Source organism: Xenopus laevis, chromosome 9_10L, assembly GCF_017654675.1.
Source record: "Xenopus laevis strain J_2021 chromosome 9_10L, Xenopus_laevis_v10.1, whole genome shotgun sequence".
Taxonomy (NCBI): domain Eukaryota; kingdom Metazoa; phylum Chordata; class Amphibia; order Anura; family Pipidae; genus Xenopus; species Xenopus laevis.
Window position 1 is genome coordinate 54,020,145 of NC_054387.1, and position 24,377 is coordinate 54,044,521.

Below are 24,377 nucleotides of genomic sequence, written 5' to 3' on the forward strand. Positions count from 1 at the left end.
CTGCCCCTGCACACTCCCTCCCCACTATCCCATTTACCACATTTCCATTACAGATTTTATAAGTAATTAGTGTGAAGAGAGAAGAGTGCCAGTGAAGATCTGAGACTTCTGGTAATAACACAGTCTAAAGTAAGTGCTGAGTCCTGAGCTTCCTCTGTGCCATGTTCCCATGGGCATTCCTTGTGTCAGATACCTCAAGTTTCCCCTAGCAAACAGCTTCCTTTGGAGAGAGATCAACGTGTTTTCCTGGAACTTCTTGGACAGTCCCTTTCTGTTTAGGAACCTAGGGCTCAGAGACAGGATCTCACTTGTACAGTCTTTCAGAGCAAGGGGGAAGGAAACGAAAACCTCCGAAATTGTGAAAAAAATGCTTTTCCTTAGGGGCAGTTCCTCCATCCCTATGCTCCTGATAAGCTTCAAATCCTGAGATGGGTACAACAAGTACCCAAACTCTAAAGGTGGCCATAGACACATGGATCCTATCGTACGAATTGAGGATTTGTACGATTTTCAGATCGTGTTAGGCGTGTGCCGACATCTTTCGTCCGGCGGAGATCAGACGTTTGGTTGATCGGTCAGGTATAATTTTGAACAGCCGGAGCCCACAGCACATCGTAATCGGATCGTTCGGCCGTACGGCTGAACAATCAGATTACCCCCGATATAGCCATGTTTGTTAATGGCATATCGGGGAAAGATCCGCTCGTTTGGCCATGTGGCCAAATGAGCGGATCTTTGCATTTAAGGCCACCTTAACGCCGTTTTTCCACAGAGTAGTTCCCCTGTGTACACCCAAAATTATATTTCAGAAATAATGTGCAGAAGAAGGCCACCTGGCACAAAAATCCAACTCTGTCTCCTTTCTCTGAAAGAAAGTTACTCTCCTTTCTACTGGAGTTCAGTCTGTTCTACTTGAGCATTTGGAAGAACAGACTGTGAACTATTACATGTAAGAATTCTGGCAACAAGAAAATATGAGAAACAGAATCAGAGAGACCAAGAAAGATTTGATAACATTAATTGTTTCCCTACAGGTCAAGCCTCCAACCGTCTATTGCTGAACCTTTGCTGTGGATACATTCAGTTTCTCATCTCAATTTGCCTTCAGACCACCAACCATTCCTAAAGTTACACCCTAAATCTTAACTCTCTCTGTGACCACTGGGTATTGCTTTAGTTAGGCAGTGAAATCTTGTTTTAAGACGCAAAAAGCTTCTGAACTTTCTTGGTTGACCAGAGGCCCGGAGGCATCTAAGTATCTCCTCCACCTCTGGTTTAGACAGAACAGTGGTCACATCACCTGCATAGGCCACCAACTTAAATGGTTGGTTCAAGGGAAACAGAACACCCTTCAAACCACTACTCACAGAGCAAACACATACAAGAGTGAAATATGACGGCCCCCAGTCTTATCCCCTGCTACCACCTCAAAGTTTTTGCCTCTTCAAAAATGAATCAAAATGTTCTTTATACAGGATTTGTAACCATTTGACAATCTGAACCAGGAAGCCATATAAAGCAAAGCCCATAGACATGTGATTAATTCTATTCCTTGCTTGGGCTAAAGTCAAGAAATACTTTCCCCATTTGAAGAATTTGCACCTCTCTTCTACAGCATCTCTTATGGTAAGGACTGCCCGAAAATGCTATGTCCTTCCACTGTGCAGTACTGAAAAGAAGATAGTAAAGTGACCACACAGACTTAACCTACAAGAGAGAATCCTTGCAAGAATCCTTCTGTCAGTGTTAAGAAGTACAATGGGCCTGAAATTTTTTAACATGCCTGAAGTCCTTTCACTTAGAAAGAAGGGTAGGGAGGAAGACTACCATTTTCCAAATGCTCATTGAAAACTTCAACAACAATAGGAGCAAGTATATATTTAATCTTTTTTTAAACTCTGCTGTCAGGCCATTAGGCACTGCGACTTTTTCTTTTCTTTATCCAAAACTCTCTCCCTAAAAAACTCAACATAGTAGGATCTAATTACTTTCAAGATCCCCAGGACCCTCTTAGTATGAGGGTACAGCTTATTGTATGCCCAGAAAAACGAATTGGAGGGAGTTGCCTTATTATGCAATAAAGTATAAGGGTATAGTTAATTGTGTGCACAGAACATTCCTTTTCTGTATATTTGTTTTCATACATATGGGAGGGTGGAGCTTATTGTGTTCCCAGAGACGACTGAACAGTAGGAGAAGGAGGCTTGGCCAGTACCAAGAGAGGAAGAGGAGGGTGCCGAAGGGGCGAAGAAATAGGATTGGACAGAGGATGAGATTGGCCCAGTACAAGAAAGTAGGGTGGGCAGTAGGAGAATAAGGAAGCTAGAGCAGTGCAAGAAAGGAATAGGAGGCAGTAGAAAGGCCTAGGATGGAACAATTGGGGGCAGCATGCCGCCCACTGGCAGCATCAAGAATCCATAAAGTAGCAGAGTCAACAGGGAGGAGAATGTGCAAGTTTGGGAAAGCATGTTGGTGCAAGGGAGAAGCAGCAGGGGGAGGTTTGAGTGGCAGGGGGGTAGGTTTTGGAGGGTGCAAACATGAGTGAGGTGAGGCACAGCGGGAGGAGGTTTGAGCTGCGGTGGGGGAGCTTAGGGTGGTTACGTGTGTGGGGGAGTCAGGTACGAAGGGGGATGCAAGCAGGGGGCGGGGTTGCAAGGGATGGGGGGCCTAGGGGTGCAGGCATTGTGAAATCCGGCCCTGATGGGGGCAGTATAAACTAGCAGGGAGGTGGAGGCCAGGATAGTGCAAAAGAGGGCTAGCTGGAGGCTAAGGCAGTACGGGGGAGGAGCAGGAGGCTGCGACAGTGTAAAGGTGGCCATAGACAAACAGATAATATCGTACGAAACGAATTTTCGTCCGATATTCGGTGCGTGTATGGTGGAAAAAGAGCCGGCCGATATCGGCAGAAGACTTGGATATCGGTCGGCTTGTTGATCGGGCTGGACGGAAAATTTTGATCGGGTGCCTTTGAAGGGACCCAAATATCGGCCATTGTTAGTGCTGAATCGTCAGATACTGGTAGAATTCTATTGTTTCCTCCCATATATCTACCTGTATATCTGACGATTCAGCTCTACACGTGTGTATTGAAATGAACGATCTTTCTTGGAAAGATATTTTCCAAGACTGATCGTAATTGTTACGTCTATGGCCACCTTTAGTGAGAAGTAGAAGTCTGGAGTAGTAGCAGATGGAGGCTGGGGCAGAGATAGAAAAAGAAGACGGAAGCTGGGGCAGTATGACAAAAAGAAGGAGGCTGAGGCAGTAGAAAAAGTTGAAGGAGGCTGGGCAGTAGGAGAAGAAGAAGGAGGCTGGGGCAGTAGGAGAAGAAGAAGGAGGATGGGGCAGTAGGAGAAGAAGAAGGAGGATGGGGCAGTAGGAGAAGAAGGAGGATGGGGCAGTAGGAGAAGAAGAAGGAGGCTGGGGCAGTAGGAGAAGAAGAAGGAGGCTGGGGCAGTAGGAGAAGAAGAAGGAGGATGGGGCAGTAGGAGAAGAAGGAGGATGGGGCAGTAGGAGAAGAAGAAGGAGGCTGTCAGCAGGGGAAGAGCAGAGCAGGATACTGGGGCAGCCAAGAGTAGAGCAGGAATTAGGGCAGTGGAGGAAGAGAGAAATAGGAGAAGGATGAGCAATGAAAGAACGTGGAGGAATAGAGTGGGCATTAGGGGGAAGAGAGAAGGCAGGGGCAATAGGGGAAGGAGAGTCGAGAAGACTTGGGCAGTGGAAATGAGAAATGGGAGAAGGTTGGAGCAGTTGGAGAAGGAGGAGGCAGGGGCAGTAGGAAAGGAGAGAAGACTGGGGCAATGGAAGAGAGGAGTGGGAGGAGTCTGGGGATGTGAGAGATAGAGAAAGTGCTGAGCACTCCCCCTCCTCCCTCTCATTATGAGCGCAGAGCAAAGTCGCGTCTCTCAGTGACAGGCAGCGAGTTGTGCGCTAAAGAGACTGCTCTGCCCCGGGCTGCTGGTGCATCTTCCCCCTAAACACAGTTTTCCCCACTCCATGCGCTGCTGCAGCCTCATCCTAAGGGGCACAAGGTTCCTGGCCTACAGCTCAGCCGACAGCTTCCTCCTCATCCTCCTCCGGCAGCGCAGCCCTCGGCTCATTAAACTGGTAAGTGATTGTGTCTGTCCGTCTCCGATGTCTATCGGCAGATAATTGTCCCTCCGCTCGTCCTGTACAATGCTGAGGTACATATATTATATCTGCTAGTGTGTGTGTGTGTGTGTATATATATATATATATATCTATATATATATAGGACTCGTGGATATGGTACTGAGGGGGCTGTAGATATTTCAAAACGGTATACTAAGGGGGTATATAGAAATATATATATATCTGGGGTATTTATTGCTGAGGTAGATATGGTAGTGAGGGGCTATAAACTGAATTATATCTTTTTTTAATATTTTTTATCAAAAAAAAATTTGGGGGAAAAAACAAAAAGGGATACAGAAAAAAAGGCAAAATTCAAAAATATACACTATACAGGAATATATTAATAAAGGGTATATATATATATATATATATATATATATATATATATATATATAGTGCTGAATGGACATATATAAAAGGGGGCTGTATATATATAGAGAGAGAGATAGAGAGAGAGAGAGAGAGGGAGAGAGAGAGAATTCCACAAAGAACCACACTCCAACTTGTTCTGATGAATAAAGTCACATTTTATTGTATTCAATTTGCATGTCCAAATATATATTTAAATATTGGAATGGTTACTGAAGGGTTTATACAGTACATAAGTATATCTTTAGTGCTGAGGCACATATATTAATTAAGGGCTATCCTTAATATATTGATAATTGATTGAGTGCAGAGGAATTGCATTTGTGTGTATATATATATATATATATATATATATATAGAAGGGATGTATTTCTATTAATCTATATACATTCAGCACCATATCCTAGTCAAGGCAAACTTGGTGGGCGCATCAGCTTATCCATACTTTATACGAACCTTATTACTAAATGTGTCTCTTTAATTGTGGACGTTTAGTTTAGCATCTTGTTTCCCTTTTTAGTCATATAGAGTGCCTGGGTTTAAATATATTTGATATAAGCCCCACCTGTGTCTGTGTGTGTGCAATCCTATTTATTTTGAGCTCAGCAACATTTCTACTGTTTGTATATATATATATATATATATATATATATATATATATATATATAGATAGATAGATAGATAGATAGATAGATAGATAGATATATTATGTGTGTGTGTGCACAAGCAAAGTTGCAGCATAGTCTCAAATGTATCTAAGCAGAGGAAGCAAAATGTCTCTTTCTAGTAACATAGAAAAGAAATAAAACTGATACTTTCCTAGAAAGTGGCAGCAATAAATACTGCTTTGTTTAACTTTGCACTGCCCAATAAGTGACCCTGGCAGCCTTTAGTTGGTCCATGTGAGGCAGAAAAAAGGAAGCAATGGAGGTTTTACCAGGTTGGTCAAGGGCTATATAATAAATCAGGGTTCGAAATAGATGCCCACGGTCCTTAAATTTGGTGAGGTAACCTTCCTTTGTGGCTTTCCTTAAAGAGCAGTTTGGTCATGTGCTTTTAGAAAGAGCCAGCACTTGGAACTGCTTTATGGCAGGCTGTTGTTTCTGCTACTCAGTATTATTGAATGTGTCGCAATGGGACCTGGATTTTACTATTGAGTGCTGTTCTTAGATCTACCAGGCAGCTGTTATCTCATGTTAGGGAGCTGCTATCTGGTTACATTCCTGTTGTTCTTTTGTTAGGCTGCTGGGGGTGGAAGGGAGGGGGTGATATAACTCCAACTTGCAGTACAGCAGTAAAGAGTGACTGAAGTTTATCAGAGCACAAGTCACATGACTGGGGGCAGCCGGGAAACTGACAATATGTCTAGTCCCATTTCAGATTTCAAAATTAAATATAAAAAAATCTGTTTGCTCATTTGAGAAACGGATTTCAGTGCAGAAATCTGCTGAAGCAGCACTATTAACGCATGCGTTTTGAAGAAAAAATGTTTTCCCATGACAGTATCCCTTTAAGCCTGAGCTGCATTAATGTACTTTACACAAAGCAGTTGTGCCTACAATACTACTAAATTAGTTGTAACTAAAATACAATACCGAAAGCAATTGTGCCTAAAATACTATACATGAAGCAGTTTTACCTAAAAGACTCTGAAGCAGCTGTACCTAAAATACTATGCACAAAGCAGTTGTATCTAAATTACTAAATGTAAAGCAGTTGTACCTTTAATACTACACCCAAAGCAGTTGTGGCTTAAATGCTATACACAAAGCATTTGATGCTGAGGGGTATATATAGTAAAGAGAGGGTATATATTTAGCACTGAGGCCCATATGGTATATAGGGGGTAATATGTAATATATAAAAGCAGAGACGTTACTAGAGGGGGCGGGCCCTGGCGCGGGGCGTGCAGCCGGGCCCCGCCCCCCTCCGTACGGCCGGAAACGCCCGCATTTACGGCCACTTTTACCTTAGAAGAGAGTGGCGTGCGAGCTGCCGGGGGGGCCCTGAGGGGGTGCGGGCCCTGGCCCAATCGCACCCCCTACTCCCCCGGTAGTTATGCCACTGTATATAAACTTTCAGCACCATATCCCCATCAAGGCAATGTCCTTGTGTCAGTCCTAATGAATCCCATTTTTACTTGGTTAGGACAGACAAAAGGACAAAGTCTTGGAGGGTGCTTTCAGTAACGTAACTTGGTGGGGGCGGGCCCTGGTGCGGGCCGTGCAGACGGGCCCGCCCCCACCCTCGTCTGCGCAATTTTTCTCTGCGCCTGCAGCCGACTCCAGCCAGCTGCAGCGCGCACGATCTTCCAGGGGGGCCCTGCGGGGGTGCGGGCCCTGGCCCATTTGCACCCCCTGCTTCCCCGGTAGTTACACCCCTGGGCATTTTTTCTTCCTTTATGGCAAAATAACAACTAGAGTCTAGTGCCACTATACACAAACCAGTTGTATCTAAAATACTAAATGGAAAGCAGCTGTAAAAAATACAATACAAAAAGCGGCTGTACCTAAATTACTATACACACAAAATACACACAAAGCAGTTGTGCCTAACACACTTTCACCCAGGGGTGCTTCGCCAATGAGACAAGGTGAGGCTGTCGCCTCAGGCGGCAGCGCCCCACTAGGTACCAGGGGCAGCAAAAATGCTACTCTTGGTACTTTAAGAGCGAATTTCCGGGGGAGGGGGGCAGCAGCAACTGCTGCTGCCTCAGGCAGCGGAAGGGCCAGGATCGCCCCTGCTTTCACCTCTGGCAGCAGTTCTGCCTATTATTTTGAACAAGGTACAAGGAGCCATGTAAATGAGCCCAGAACCCCCTTTACACTGAGGGATAGGCACACAAGATTGCCTTCCCATATTCCACCTGCTCATGATAGTGTTTAGTGACCATAGAACTATGTGCAATCTAAAAGTATATGTACCCATGTTCTGCCCACAACATGAGCACAACTGAACTAACCCACTGGTTGCATTGTGCCAAGTTTTGGACACAGGCCCCTGTTGGTGAAATGAATAGTGTAAGTGGAACATGTATCTCCCATTTCTCTCTCAGCAGCAGAAAGAATTGCCCTTTCAGGGGGTAGATCATTTCATTTGAACAGAGTGAAGGTCAGAGGTTTGCAACTCTGCACTTATATCAGCGTGAGGGCAAATAAGGCACATACATCATATGGCACAGTGCTGAATAGATTAACTCTGACCCTGCCATGGGATTAGGGAATTACAGCTGAGACCGAAGGAAAGTGACGGAGGATGAGAAGCAGGGAGAAGCAGCGAGATTCATATTTATGTAAATCAAACCTGATATTCATACAGGGGCTTCACAGATTGGCCAGATCTGCATATTAATGTGCTCAATAATCCTATCATATAAATGTATAAATGTCAGCCCACATCTCTTCCCTGCTGGTGCCAGATCATCCCTTTAAAACTAGACTCTTCTTAAAATGATATATTGAATATGTTAGATTCCTTTCTGATCTCTAAACAGCTGAATTTACTTGTTTAACTACAACTTATACTGCACAGCATCATGCCTTTCCAATTTAAAGACCCATACAAAGACCGACAATGGCTACTGACTCATGCACTCTTGTAAGTAGCCAATATGTTCCCAGGGATTGGTCAGATCAGATATCTATCAGGCAGGTCTAAAAACCATTTGGAAGAGGACTGTATTAAGTAGTAGATGTAGCCAGGCCCGGATTTGTGGAAAGGCCACCAAGGGCCGAGCCTAGGGCGGCAGGATTTTAGGGGGCGGCATGAAGTTCAACCACACCCACATTCGTTTGAAAGCTCTGGGGCTGATCATGAGATACAATCGTTTTTTAAATTTCCCATGTGCCAATCCCCAGTGCTCCCGACCTGATGATGACAATTTGTGCATATGACAAATAATGGGGAGGAGAAAGGGGTGACTAACGGCAGCAGGCCTAGGGGCACCTGTTATGTAAATCCGGCTCTGAATGTAGCCCTCTCCTGCTTTGCACCTTTTGAAACTGCAACTGGCCACTTTGGCTGCTGGAGCAGAAAGCAGAGAGAGTGCATTAAGGTCCCAGAACGGGTGCAGGGATGGAAGGGAGAGGGGGATTCTCTGTACGGATACATGGGGGTTCTCTAATAACCAGGAAGTCTTAGGCATGTGTGGGTTGGATAAAGGTTATTCAGAGGGAAGATGAAAGGACTGACAATTTAGTCCACAAATGACAAATAAGTAGCTCCATGGGCCCTGCGCTGGAGGGGGGGGGAAATAATGAAACTATAATGGTACAGCTGCCGTCTCCATGTTCTCTGCTTCCCTGACTCATTTCATCTGTATCCTTGGCGCCAGCAGAACTATGGAAATTCTATTTATATTCAGTGTATGAATTCTCTGTTTCACTAGATGTTTTCAGTGCAGAAGTAAGTGAGAGACGAGACTGTAGCCAATACCCCATTCCCCCTGCGCAACATCATTCTATCAGCTTCCATGTGTCCTCCTACTATATCAATGGGCTAGGGCCACTTACACTCATATACAAACAGTACAGTCTGAGGGTACAGCTTACTGTGTGCCCAGAACATTTCTGCTCTGCATATTTGTATTTATACATATGTGTAGGAGCTACCATATTGTTTCCCTCAGACGGTACAGTATGAGGGTATAGCTTATTGTGTGCCCAGAACATTCCTTCACTGTATATTTTTATTTATACTAATGGGAGGGAACTGCCATATTGTTTCACTCAAATGGAAAGTCTAGATAAAATGTGTATTTTTCAGAATCTTGGAGATCTTTGATGAGAGGCGCAAGGGGGACAGACAGAGGCTGGAAGAACAGACAGAGGGAGCTTTAGATCAGGGAGAGAAAAGCCGAGAAGTTTAGAGCAATTATTATTCCATGTTAGAATGTTCTTCTCATTCCCAGTGAGAATACAGCACAGATGAAATATTTACTATTGATGTTTTTTTCCTTGGTTAATTCCCAAGACAACCAGATTTAATATCTTATCACTCCCCTTCTTTGATTATCCAACTTACTAGCAGCCTTAACCCCGTCCCTCTGTGTTGTTCTAATTCCATACATGGTACAGACTGTCTCTCCTCTCTCTCTATACATGTCCTTATTTAATGGGAATTTCTTTTAAAAACATGTGAAATAGGAGCATTTTCTAAGTCTCCCTCATCATCGGAGAGGTGGAGCTTGGGGAAGTGCCATGTTTAAAGAAGATTTTAAACAAAAAAGTCATATATGTTTTTGCAAAGGAACTATATAATTGAATTCAAAATTCATGTCAGTGTTCCTTTAATAAAAATCACTGAAGTTATAGTGTATTTCAGCAGATAAAAAAAGGGTAAATGTGCAAAGGCTCACTATTAGTACATAGGGTAGTTAGCACTAGCTTTACATATTCTACTCAGTTTTCAGCATAAAAGTGGAAATTCCAACAAAAAGTATTTTTGCGTAATGAAAGAAAATGTAACTCTAAGCAACTTTTCAATATTCGATTCACAGTTATATGTAAGCGTCATTAAGTCTGTCTGTCCCTTTATGTTCTCTGCACTGCTTGTCTGTGACTCTTAAAACCATATATCTCTAAGCAACTTCCAAATATCCATTAATTCTTCATTCTCACTGGGCTTATAGTTAGTTGTAACTGTCATCACTATTGTCTGTCACTTTATGTCTGTCGCTTACTATTCAATCAGCTTTCCCTGACTACTCATATCATTGCAAACGTGTATCTCCTTTAAGAGATTTTGTGGTTGGTGCCCCCTGGGAGAGACCTATTTCCATGGTTATGAATGGTTGTTACAGTTAATGGACATTGCCCAAATGTTAGAGGACGTCATGAAGCAAATGACCCATTCTAATAAATCATTTATAAACCGCTATAAATAAACTATACTGCAAGGGGAAGTGCATTGCTGTGTGTGAATGAGCGCTGAGATGGAAACACAAAAGGGAAGGCTAAGAAAAAACTGATTTCTGCTTAATATCTAATAAAATCACTTAGTTAGTTAAGACAGACACCCTGACACCTTCAACAACACTCCCTCACAATCACTCACAATCACTCACTTGTTATTTAAGTTTCAGTTTTGGTTGGGAGAGCTATATTGATTTACATGGGGCTTCTCTGAACATGCACTCTCCATGGGGCTCCTCTTATCTCTTCTATGCACAGAGCTCCTGTAGTCTACCCTACACACAGGGTCCCTCCCTAAGGCAGATACTGTAAGCCCAACTTAATAATGCAAGGTAAAGACAGTAGGGCAACAGAGGAAAAAGTATGGCAAGTTGGAGACTGTAGGACAAGATACAGACAGTAGGACCAGATAGAGACAGTAGGACAAGATGGAGAAAGAAGTGCAAGATATTACGGCAAAATGGAGATAACAGGGCAAGATGGAAAATGTTTGGCAAAACTGAGACAATAGGGCAAGATGGAGACATACATTTAGGATGGAGACAGTAGGGCAAGATGGAGACAGCAGGGCAAGATGGAGACAGTAGGACAAGATGAAGACAGTATGGTTTGATCAAAACAGTAGGGCAAGATGGAGACAGTAGGACAAGATGGAGACAGCAGGGCAAGATGGAGACAGTAGGACAAGATGAAGTCTATATGGCAAGATTGAAATAGTAGGGCAAGACGGAGACAACCGGGAAAGACGGAGACAGTAGAGATAAAAATATTAGGACAAAATGTTGGTAGCAAGGCAAAATAGAGATAACAGGGCAAGATGGAGAATGTTGGGCAAAACTGAGACAATATGGGAAGATGGAGACATAAGCATAGGATGGAAACATAGAACACAACGGAGACTGTATGGCAAGATGGAGACAGTATGGCAAGATGGAGACAGGAGAACAAGATGGAGACAGAAGGGCAATATAGAGACAGTAGGGCAAGATTGGGATAGTAGGACAAGATGGAGACAGTAGGACATGAGGGTAGTTGGACAAGATGAGGACAATAGGACAAGATAGAGAAAGAAGGGCAAGATGGAGTCAGTGGGACAATATGAGGACAATAGGACAAGATAGAGACAGAAAGGCAAGATGAAGACAGTGGGACAAGATGGGGAAACAGGACAAGATAGAGACCGTAGGGCAAGATGGAGACTGCAAGATAAAGATAATGGGGCAAGGTGGAAACAGTAGGGCATGATGGAGACAGTAGGACAAGAAGGAGAGAGTGATACTACATTACAGTACTTCCCAATCTGGAGTGCTGTCATTGACAGTTGAAATTAGTAATAGCTCCATGAGTATTAATACAAAATAAAAGTATCTCAGCCTAAAATTTGGCTCACACTGTTTCAAGCAGGGACAACACTGTACAAAGCATCTCTATTCGATTGACACGTGATCTAGCAAGACATGAAAGAGGTCTGGAACGTGGGCACAGAACGGATTATTGTCTGAGTCTTTGTGCCAACTCTTTAACAAGATAAGTGACAAACAACTTTCAGACAAGGATGAATCTCCAGCAGGATCAGCTCTGACCCCTCCATCTGGCAGTGAGAGGCTCCAATACATAATTATTCCCATTTCTAAAAAAAATGTTCTACTCTCTCTTCACATGGGGCTCCCTAGGTCTAACCCCCACATCCCATGCAGCTGGGTGCTATGAAACTGTGGGCTCCCCAAATAAAAACTGTTTATGGCTCCCAAAAAACAAACATTATCAATACATTGCACCTCACACAATATGCCTTACAAAAGCAGATTGTAAGCTCTTAGGGACAGGCAAACATTTCATCTCAGAGAGACAATAAAGCAGCATTTTAATTTCCCCAGTAAAGCACTCTAGTTATTAGTCCTATTACCAGCAGGGATCCCGGCAGGCCGGCATTTTAACTTGCACAGACAGCCGGCCAATAACTAAGCGCAAGCTTCCTTTATAGGGAGAACAGGCGCAATATATCCATAAAATTCTATATTCTCATATGTTATCCTGAGCCCTTGCGCTTCACCACTATATACATGCACATTATATTTATATATTCCCATGTCAGATGCAAAACACATTCACAATAAAAAAAAATAAAGCGAACCCTCAAAATGATAATATATTTCCTTGTCTGTATATTTGAATACAGATATATACATATTATATATATGAAAGAGAGATGCCATACTTTCCCCTTAGTTTTTATACACAGCAGGCAGAGGAAAGCAAGGATAGAGCCAGTTTATTGTCACTGGGGAAGATTATTATGGAGGAAGACAAGGGGAATATTTCATTTTTTGGGCTAAATGTTGAAGAGGTAAGGCCCCTCTTGGGATTTATGAATGGACTGGGAGGTCCTTTCTGCTGGCAGGCGTTTCTCTGGTTCAGTCCTGGGCACAATTAGACTACCACTGGCTGCGCCTCTAATTAATCCATTTTATCTCCTGAACAGTGACAACATGTGGCTGAAGTCGACAGGCAGCAATGAATTTTATACTGATTTTCTAATCAATCGACTGCTTTCCCTCCCTCTAACTGGTTAGACCTCCACAGTGGCTCCGACTGGCATATATTCTATATGAAGTATCAGATCTATATATTCTGAAAACCAGGTTCCCTTCTTCTCATGTCTCTGTTCATGTCTTCCCTTGAATTCTCCTTCCCTTTTTGTTATTTTATTCCCTTTCAGCCATCTCTTTTCCTGGCTACCATTTCTCTTCTCCTCTTCTCACAATTATTGTTCTGCTTCTTCCTTCTCCTTCCTTCTCCTTTCCCATCTGCACCTTCTGCATTTCTCTTTTCATTTTCCCTTTGAATCTCCTCTGTTCTCATCATTTCAGCATCTATTTCCCTCTCTCATTTATTTTCCTTTTTTCACTCTTTTTCCCTCTTCTGCTTTTTTGTCTTCTCTCTTTCCTCTACATCTCCTTTTCTTTCTCTCCTCCATGCCCCTTATCATTGCATTATCTATCCCTGCTCCATTCTTCTATCACATTCTCTTTTCCCACTTTCTTCCAATTCTTAAGCATCTCCACTTTTATATGTCCCTTGAGTTTGTCTCATAATTATATAACCAATTCTCCTCTCTTGTTCTGTATTTCTCTTTTCCCTCTTTTTCTTCCACCTTTATCTCAAATTAATTTTTTAAGCTACTTCATTTTCTCTCACTCTATTTTCCTCTATTTTCCTCTTCTACATATCCCCTTATGTAATACTTTCTCTCCTGCATTTACCTTCATCTCAGTACATCACATTTTTTCTTCCTTCTATCACTTCTCCCTTCTTCTGTTTTTTGTTTTTTTTGCTCCATCTGTATCAACTCTTCTGATGCTTCCTTCTCATCTCTCCATTGTTGCTGACATCTCTTGAAGATTAAGGTATAATGTGAAATGATTGTAGGCCAAATTATTGGGTTTACAGAAAGGCCAATGAATTTTCCTGGGGTCTCTGAGGGCCAGTTCAAGCCGTCTTATGCCCTTCGCTATTGACCATAACATATATGCAGGTTAGGATCGTGGATTAGGCTAGGAAATACAAGTCAGTTTATCCCTATGGCTGGGATGTACCAGCATGTTAGAGCACAAGGAAGCATTGCCTGTAGAGGATTAGCATTTGTTATTAACAGATTAACATTCTTACAGAGCCGGATGGGGCCACTAGATTAAAGCTGTAATGTGATAGTAGAAGTGAAAGATCTTCATTTCATCTCCCCCCCTGACCCCCTGCCTGAGCAGCCTGCTCTTCCTATTAGTAACTCTCTGAAACGACCCTCTTGCTGTGGGGCTGGAAATGCATTTTCTCTCCACTGGGATCATTAGGCATTGCCTGCAGCCTGGGCACAGAGAAGGCAATAAAAACTGGGCTGGACTGATTATTTGTTACTGCACTGGGCAACACCTATGTTATCACCCTGTAATATTTATTTGGCCCCTGGCTGAGATTTGGATGAGATAATAATGTGTACAATTGACTCCCCCAGGGGTGAGAATACACTGCTGGACTGGCTTCCATGTTATGATGGGGTTAATATTAATGGACAAGTACTTAGAAAAATATAACATAGATATAGATATGTATATACTGTATATATATGTATATATTTATATAGAGAGAGAGAGCAAAAGAAAATGCAAATAAGACTGTGATTAGTAGGTATAGTAGGGAGAGATGTTGCCTATGGTAGCAGTGAGGTAATAGCCTAGGGGAAGGGATTGGGGCTGTGGGATAGCAGGTATACTGCATTTACTGGTCAGCTGTTTGAAAACAAACATTGGATTGGTTGCTATGGGTTACTAAATATAGGCAAATTTTTCATTACATTAGCCTGTTATTATAAGGGTTGCCTTACCAGCAGCCTATCCGCATGTCACTGAGTTTTGAAAACATTACTGAAGCCACCACCAATCAGACATTACAGTTCCAGAAGATGTAGGGAATATTTCTGTACATCTCTCTGTCTCTGAACATTTCCCACATTTTCCTGCCCCCCCCCAAGGAATTATTCTTCGATTACATGACTTGCTGCTGTTCCAGCCTGAGTCACCGACTGTTTTACAACTTAATGAAACACTAAATTCTAAACCTGAGGTAGGACCTGACATATTTAGAAACTGATAACAAAGGGCATCTAAAGGACGTCTCCCTTCATTAATATGCACAGCCGTTCTGCAAGCAATCAATAGTAAAGCTACAAATCATTCATTAGGCCGGAATAGATCAGCCTTAATTGGGGTCAGTGGATCATTCCAAGGAAGATCTAATGCATTCAATATTCTCTTTTTAAAGAGCAGAGAGACTCCATGGCATCACTCACATATTCCTTATATGCATCTGTTTGTTCCTTGCTGTTGCAGAGAAGTTAATTCCAGTCCCAAACCAGACTGAATTTTGCTCCATCATTTCTTACTGTTTCCATCATATGCTACTGTCTTCATCTTGTCCTACTGTTTCCATCTTGTCCTACTGTTTCCATCTTGTCCTACTGTCTCCATCTTGTTCTACTGTTTTAATCATGTCTTACTGTCTCCATGATGTTCTTCTGTCTCCATCTTGTCATACTGTCTCCATCTTGTCCTACTGTCTCCATCTTGCCCTAGTGTCTCTGTCTTGTCCAACTGTCTCCATCTTGTCCTACTGTTTTCATCTTGTTCTACTGTCTCCACCTTGACCTACTGTCTCCATCTTGTCCTACTGTTTTCATTTAGTCTTACTGTCCCCATGATGTTTTTCTGTCTCCATCTTTTCCTACTGTTTCCATCTTGTCCTACTGTATCCGTATTGTTCTGCTGTCTCCATCTTGTCCTACTGTTATCATCTTGTCCTACTGTTTCCATCTTGTCCTACTGTCTCCACCTTGATGTACTGTCCCCACCTTGACCTACTGTCTCCAGCTTGTCCTACTGTTTTTATCATGTCTTATGTCTCCATGATGCTTTTCTGTCTCCATCTAGTCCCACTGTCTCCATCTCGTCCTACTGTCTCCATCTTGCCCAAATGTCTTACCCTATTGTCACCATGTTATCCCCTCTCTTCCAGAGAGGAATGATGTGTCCCAAAATCAAGACTATACCATATAAGACTATACCAAGGGTTCTATTTGGCTTCAATCTGTGCACCACTGATGAGTCCTAAGGGACTTGCAGAAATGGAAGTCCATTTCAAAGCAGCAAAGGTCACACAATTGTTTTTCAAAAGAATTTTCTCTTTTCCCCAGATATTCTTCTGTACGAGTCAGGAACTGATGCTCTGTGGCATGGGCGCGTGTAGCAGGAAAGCCTTGACTCTGCTCAGCAGTGTGTTTGCCGTGTGTGGGCTGGGGCTGCTGGGAATCGCCGTCAGCACTGACTACTGGCTGTACCTGGAGGAAGGGATAATCTTACCGCAAAACCAGACAAATGAGATCAAAATGTCACTTCATTCCGGCTTGTGGCGGGTCTGTTTTCTGGCAGGTGAGAGATTTCTGGGGAGGGGTGGGGTGAGGGGGTAACATGTGGTTTTAGTGCAGTCATAAGAAATACTACAAAAGGGCACAAATCTAAGGTGGTTGCTGCCACCCCATCCTTCATGCTTGCTGCTATTAAACTGCAACACCTAGATGTTGTGATGAAGTTATAGTTAACAGCTGGAGGGCTAGAGATTGGTCATGTCTAAATGATAGTGTTCCCCCTTAACATGGGACTACAAAAACGATATCATAAAAATAAGTAATTTTAGTGTTTAATTTTTGAAGGGCTACAGTGGGGCCTGGACATTCCTTAAGTCAGTGATCCCCAACCAGTAGCTCGTGAGCAACATGTTGCTCTCCAACCCCTTGGATGTTGCTCCCAGTGGCCTCAAAGCAGGTGCTTATTTTTGAATTCCAGGCTTGGATGCACATTTTGGCTGCATAAAAACCAGGTGTACTGCCAAACAGAACCTCAATGTAGGTTGAAAATCCACATAGGGGTTACTAAATGGCCAATCAAAGCACGTATTTGGTGCCCCAGGAACTTTTTTCATGCTAGTGTTGCTCCCCAACTCCTTTTACTTCTGAATGTTGCTCATGGGTTCAAAAGGTTGGGGATCCCTGCCTTAAGTCAAGAAACTAGAGGGCTAGAATCAAATGATATATCAAGAGAAGATCCCATAGGGAAGTTCTACAAACCAGGGGAGCAAAAGAATCAGACTAACATAACTCTCCCCAGGAGCACTGCATGCTGGGATTCCCTTGTCACTCTACAGAGTGCTCTACTTTTGTGCACAGGGATATCGATTGGATAAGAAAACCTTGCGGCTGAACTGGCAACTTACATAACTTGTAGGGAGATCCAGTTACACAGAAAGTCTGCAGCCCTTTTGCCTGGGGATGAACGCAAAATACCCTTCAAATGTCTGTGCTGCTAATTGGGCCTCATTGTGACTGCAGGCAGATGTGTCCCCTGTACCATGAAACAAGGGCAAGGGGATAAGCCATGGGGCAGATGTAACTAATCGACTAAATTCTTGTGTGAAGCTGAAAGAGCACCATATCAAGAGAGTCATACATACAACAGCCTCCCAGTATCTATGAATCTAAGTTTATCAGAACTGCTGGATTTCCATTGTGTGATTCATCGTCGATATTCCAGTATATGATTGAAATAGAAGACTCCTCTTTTTATATATGTGATTCTATTCCATGTCATACAGTATAAATATGGTAAATAAAAGTTTGCATTGCTTAAGGTGCTAATCCAAAGGTAGAGAGGACTTGTAAAAACTATATTACAAGGACACAGATGTCTCTAGATGTGGGAGAATGGCCTGTGCCTTGCATATAAAGTGAGAACTAGTTGGTATGGTGAAGAGTTAGCTACAGAAGTCATAGTTGGACAAGATGGAGACAGTAGAACAAATGTAGGCAGTTGTCAAGATGGAGATAGTAGGTCAAGATTGAGACAGTAGGACATGATAGTGACAGTAGGACTAGATGACAAAAGAAGAACAAATGAAGGCAGTATGGCAAGATGGTGATTGCAGAGCAAAAAAAGAGACAAAGTAGGACAAGAAATTGACCATTGGACATAATGAAAACAGTAGGGCAAGAGTGGAGAAAGTTGAGTAAGAGTGGAGAAATGCATTCAGGTGCCTATGGATATTGGTGGGCACTTTATCTTCCCACTATCACCATCTTGTCCTACTGTGACAGTCTTGACCTTCTACATCTGCCATCCCCACAGTCTTTCTGCCCTCAACTGCTGCTCTGCAGAACTCCACCTCATGCTGACCCAGGAGAACTGCTGCTATCTGAACATATTATAGAAGCCAAGAGAAACCACAATGATATGGAAAGATCCTTAAATAGTAGCACACATTTGATGGGAACATGGCATCTACTAAGCTGGCATAATAGCTTGTCTTTGGTAAAATTTATACTTAAACTACAAGAAAAATAGAAATGGTTGGCTTCAGAAACAACAAAATGACACCATAAATAAAGGTTTCACTTGCTTGGTATGTCCAATAGAATCATCATCATTTCACATCATGATAGGATAGAATTAAACCCAAAGTTTGGACAATTTACATGTCCTCACCAAAGGAACATATCATGGACCCACAGTATGAATTTTTTCTTCAGCTCTCCTCAGTGGGAATTCTGGGTAATGGATTGAAGAAACTTATGAAAAATAACTAACACATTATCTATTTGCAGGAGAAGAGCAGGGTCGCTGCTTTACCATAGAGTATGTCATGCCCATGAATGTCCAGATGACCTCTGAATCCACAGTCAGTGTTCTAAGTGAGTATAATGTACATATGAAATATAGGACTTGTATGGATATACCATGCTGGGTGGCATCCATTGTCCTTGTTGGATCAATTTCATGGAAACAGGTATGAATGCCAAAACTTGTGTGTAGCATTGATGTTGGAAGTCCATCTCAGTGTTAATCACTAATTGTGGGAGCCCATCTGAGTGCAGTTTTGGTGATGTATCTACCTTATCCCCGCCCCATCCCATAATATTGAGTTTCCTTCCCGTCTTTTCCCTAACCTCTATATTTTATCCAACGCTACACTGATTGGCATCTGAATATCTCTATACCAATCAATGTATCCCCCACCCCATCAACAAAGATACCAGCCTCTGCATCTCTTTCCTGTTGAGTTTTATATTTGACCATCTTCTGATTCTTGTACTCTTCTTTCATTATTGGAGGTTCACCCTGTTATTGAGGTCCCAGTGAGTAAAAGGACAAAAATAAAAACTGTGAGAGGAGGCATCTTGTTTTACACAGGGCAGTTCCCAACAGGTAGAGGGAAAAATACCATATATGGAAGAGTTTACCTGTATCCATATTTACCTCTTGACCAGACTCTCTCAGCTTTTATGGGACAGTGGGGTACTAAGCAGGGTCTCTTATTGTCACCTAGTGGAGCATAGGTTTATTTAGTCTTTATCTCTTTTATAAATCCAATCTCTTCTTCAGAAATGATTCGTTCTGCAACACCATTCCCCTTGGTCAGTCTCTTCTTTATGTTCATTGGTTTCATCCTCAACAATGTGGGTCACATCAGACCTCACAGGACTATTCTGGCCTTTGTGTCTGGAATTTTCTTTATTCTCTCTGGTAAGTTCCACTCCTTTTTACATATTGCAGTTCATAGACATGTACATATACCTGGAATTGCCAGAGACAAGCAGATCTTCTTCATCTTTCCCCTTACTCACTCACTTTTCCACCAAGTACATCAGCCTCTGCATTTCTCTCCCACCAAGCACACCAGCCTCCACATTTCTCTCCTACAAAATACCTCAGCCTCTACATCTTTCTCCCACCAAATACATCAGCCTCCACATTTCTCGTCCAGCAAGCAAATGCATTAACCTCAAACTCTCTCCCACCGAATACCTCAACCTCTGTCTCTCTCTCCCACCAAGTACACATTTCTCTCCCTCCAAATACATCAGCCTCCACATTTTTCTCCAACCAAGTACATCTGCCTCTGCCTCTTTCTCTCATCAAGTACATCAGCTGTCACATCTCTCCCACCAAGTACATCAGCCTTCACATGTATCTCCTACCAAATACATCAGCCTCTGCTTCTCAATCCCACCAAGTACATCAGTCTATACATTTTAATCTTACCAAATACATCCGCCTCTGCCTCTCTCTACCACCAAATATATCAGTCTCCACATTTTTCTTCCCACCAAGTACATCAGTCTCTGCCTCTTTCTCTCATCAAGTACATCAGCCACCACATCTCTCCCACCAAATACATCAGCCTTCACATTCATCTCCTACCAAATACATCAGCCTCTGCCTCTCACTCCCACCAAGTACATCAGCCTCTGCCTTCCCTTCGCAACATCAGTTAAACAAATCCAAGTACATGTGTCTAATTTTACTGTCAAGCTGCTTGTATTGGGCAAAAAAGAAATAATTGCTTCCCCCACAGAACAAAGTTATTTTACTATCTGGCACCGATTTGGAGGGGTAAAATAAATTCAGAACCAGAGCTTCAATAAAAATCCTATTTACAAGGGCATGTTTTTGATGCAGCACAATAGCAGGTTTTAATGGAATTGCTGAAGCAAAGAAATTGCCTTTTCGTGCATCAATCTCTGACCTCTCATCTCCGTCACTTACTGCATGCCAAGAGTTGCCTGTTCCCCAGAGGTGTACCCCAAATATTGATTTAACTATTTATCAAGAGCAGGACATTGTCACCGGTGTGCCGTTTAGATCAGATGCCAATTCATTTCACAGGCATACAAAACTGATTGTAATAACAAAGTTTCATATTAGACATGTATAGCTATCTCACATTCACAAGGCAACCTCTAGTGTTTGATCTCAGGTGAATTTAGAATAATTTCCAAGGTCCATTTTCCCTGGGTAAGTTTAACTGCACACATACTTACTGTATACAATACCACAGATGAGGAAAACATGACTTGGGTACAAGAGACAAACCAGTGTTTTTCCTCTTCCCCCAACCTGGCAATGATCTATAGTGATATGAGGATCTAACTGGGTCCAAAGGAAGATAAGATAGGAAAGCCTTGTTAGTAATCAAGACAAGGAAGAGGTTGCAGTTACTCTGTATTGGAACAAGAATTTCTTATCTAGAGGCAAGGAAAAATTAGATGCAGGCTTTAGTTCCTAAAGCCAAGGCAATGATATCAGTCTTATGGTAGTTAGGTCCAGTTTTGGAATCAGACAATAACAAGTTCTTCTGTATCTGATATCTCCACAGGCCTGTCCCTAGTCGTGGGCTTGGTACTCTACATATCCAGCATCAACGATGAGATCTTGAATCGGACGAAAGATTCTGAGACATATTTCAGCTACAAGTATGGCTGGTCCTTTGCCTTTGCAGCCATATCATTCCTCCTAACAGAGGTACAGGGAGATATTCTTTCTCTACTAACATCCTAGTTTTAGAGCATCACAAGAATTCATTGCCTTATAAAGTCCATCTGCCAAAGGATAATGTGTTAACAGTTCTTCTGTCTCCCACAGAGCGCTGGAGTCATGTCTGTTTACCTGTTTATGAAGAGATACACGGCAGAAGATGCCTACAGGCCCCACCCAGGTTTCTACCGTCCACGGCTCAGCAATTGCTCTGATTATTCTGGCCAGTTCCTGCACCCAGAGGCCTGGGTGAGAGGTCGGAGTCCCTCTGATATCTCCAGCGAGGCATCTCTACAGATGAACTCCAACTACCCGGCCCTGCTCAAGTGCCCTGACTATGACCAAATGTCCTCATCTCCATGCTGAATAAGTGGTGCTCTTGGCAGTCGCAAAGATTTATTTGTGTTCGTCAGGGAAAACCTGTGGGTGCCCTTCCACACTGGGATGATTCCTGGACCCCTCTCATTGTGTTTAACCTTATATCTGAGAAATGATTGATATCAACACCTGGATGAGATTTATGACTGCTCATGACAAGGGCAGTTCATTAATTCCATAGTAGGGTAGATAAAGCAGTGGTGTTCTGACCATTATAGTCCCCGTGACATGGTCAGCGGGAATCTTATCGGACATTATGTTCTAACAACAACATCTTCAGCTATAAACAAAGACATGACACAGTTTGATGATGTCATATTATAGTAAAGATATAGGACAGGTGACAGACTTGTAGAAATGGTGATCAAAAAAAGTTTTAGCTCTTAGGGCAATCTGTTTATAATGTGATAATGTGATTATTATAACACGGTATTGGGATAGGATAACTAGTATTTGTATAGGGGAACAAAGATAGCTTTTGTTTGGCACATTGGGGGAGACTGCATGGATATTGTCGGTGTGTATATAGTGGCTGGGATCTGGTGCATTGGCACATTATATTCATAAGGGGGAGTGTGCTGCAATATCAATGCACAACATGGGGGACACCGTTCAAATGCATTCTTGCAGATATCTCACCTTGGAATTCACTTTCAACATGATGTCTACAACCTTCTAAAAGTAACTTTTAGAGTTTTATATGGACCTCATCTGGGTTAATCCAACAGAGGGGACGGATGAGTTTGGGAAAGTGCAATTTGTAAATGCCCTTTATCTAACTAGGAGAGAGGCAAATTGTCTTTGTTATTACCCAGAATCATGAGTGGAGCCAACGTATAGACTCAATTCATGTTTCCAGCCAATGATAACTTAGGGCATTTTGTTTGGGAGTAACATTGACTACCAAGAAAATTCTTCAGTTTATACAAATTAAAGATGAATTTATAAGTGAATTAACTGGCAGAATCTTTGTCTCGGGACTGGAAGAGTAAGTGATCCCAGCTGGTGGGTAATTCATTGGTACAAATACTCATGAATTGCTAAGTAAGGCGCACACTTCATTGGGCGATGTAACTCAGTGCAACCAATCAGATATTTGCTTTTATTGTACACATTGGACTAGACTGATAAAGTTGGCTGCTGTGGAACAATTTTGTCCAATGTTAGTAAATGTGTTGGATCAGAAAGAGAAAGAGAGAGTCTTTTGGTTTGCATTGGGTTTAGTCACTCCCACTCTCATTTTCCTTATTTCCCCGTGATCCAGCGAAAATTCAATGTCTTGCATAGTCACTATTTTGCCTCAGATGGTGCTTTGGTCCCAAAATAGCAATAGGACCAGCCCTTGGATGATATGGGGGAATGAATTTAGGATGTACCATGTTCACTTCCTTTCCCCAACCAGTCATGGCTGAGCCAATGCAAAAGGCTGCTGTACATGAGAAATCACAAACCAGTACAAGACTGTCCTATATGCATACAGCTTTTGTCATGCACTTAGTGTTCCCAGGTCTGTCTGCCCTCAGCCAATACCCAGTCTGGCATGGTGGGTCTCTCTCAATTAAATCATTTTGGCAATGGAGGAGTTAGTGAGCAGATTTGGCCCTATCTGGGGCCACAGAGAATTGTCCTTTGTATCCAAAACAACAACAAAAACCAACAGCGATTCTCTGCCAGAGAAGGGAGAGGAGCCTGGGAAGTGCCAAACAGAATGAATCCCGCAGAACATATGGACCTTTCACATATATCAGTTGCACAAAATGCAAATGAATCTCAGTAAATTGGCCCAAAATCAGTGGCACAACAAACACAGCTACAAGCATATGTCTTTCAGTATAACATCTCCCCCACCCTTAGTACAACATGGCTTCCTCCCCCCTAGTTCCACACCTCCTCTCTCAGTACAACATGGCTTCCAACTCCCTGTCCCCCCCCCCCAGGCATGTCTTCCCAGTACCACATCTTCCCCACTTATTACATTATAGTTTCCATATTCTGTATTAGAATTCTCTTACAAAGACCAAAGCAGCTTAGATCCCTTCCAGCTGCAACAAGATGACTGAGTTGATCTGATTGGAGGGATTAATTCCATCACTGAGCTCATCACAGAACCAATTCCAGTGTAAGAATAGATCTAATACTGGTAGGGGGCTCTGTGCAATAAGGGTCCAACAGGTATATTGTGGGGGATAGAAAGGAGACACCTCCCTACAGCTTGATGGGATTGGAGGGAGCTGGAGAGTTCTGAGGTGCTGACAGATGGGCCAGTTCTGGGTCACTGGGTTAATGGGTCAGACTGGAATATCCACTGACACTAATGAGGTTTCTGGTCACTGTAAGCTGCTTACTGAGAGGGAATGGGGCTCATTTAATGGGGAAAGGTACAAAGAGCCCCCACGTTCAAAGTCTTGTAAGACTACTGCTCTGATGATGAGAGTTTATCTAGAATCCCCATCCTAATGATCAGCAGAACTGCAAAGTAATGCCACTTTATACAATATATAGAGTTTTGTTTGCCATGTCCCTTTAAGCAGAGCCCCTGAGTGAATAGAATAGTTTGGCTTGCGGAGTTGGAGTGGCCTGTCTCTATATCCAAACCCTGAAGGAAAATCACTTTAATAAGGAACCTTCTGCATGGACAATCACAGCAATG

The 24,377-nt window shown here is 42.7% G+C and overlaps 1 protein-coding gene across 2 annotated transcripts; it reads left to right on the forward strand.

The window, feature by feature from the left end:
- The first annotated feature begins 3,661 nt into the window (after positions 1-3,661).
- cacng5.L (calcium channel, voltage-dependent, gamma subunit 5 L homeolog) lies at positions 3,662-22,680 on the forward strand. 2 transcript variants are annotated; one of them, XM_041575640.1, is made up of 6 exons: positions 3,662-4,107; positions 16,180-16,414; positions 18,640-18,726; positions 19,418-19,558; positions 21,192-21,343; positions 21,458-22,680. In XM_041575640.1, exons 1-6 carry the CDS (start codon positions 3,997-3,999, stop codon positions 21,713-21,715), a joined length of 984 nt encoding a protein of 327 aa, XP_041431574.1. In that variant the 5' UTR covers positions 3,662-3,996; the 3' UTR covers positions 21,716-22,680.
- The last annotated feature ends 1,697 nt before the right edge of the window (positions 22,681-24,377 follow it).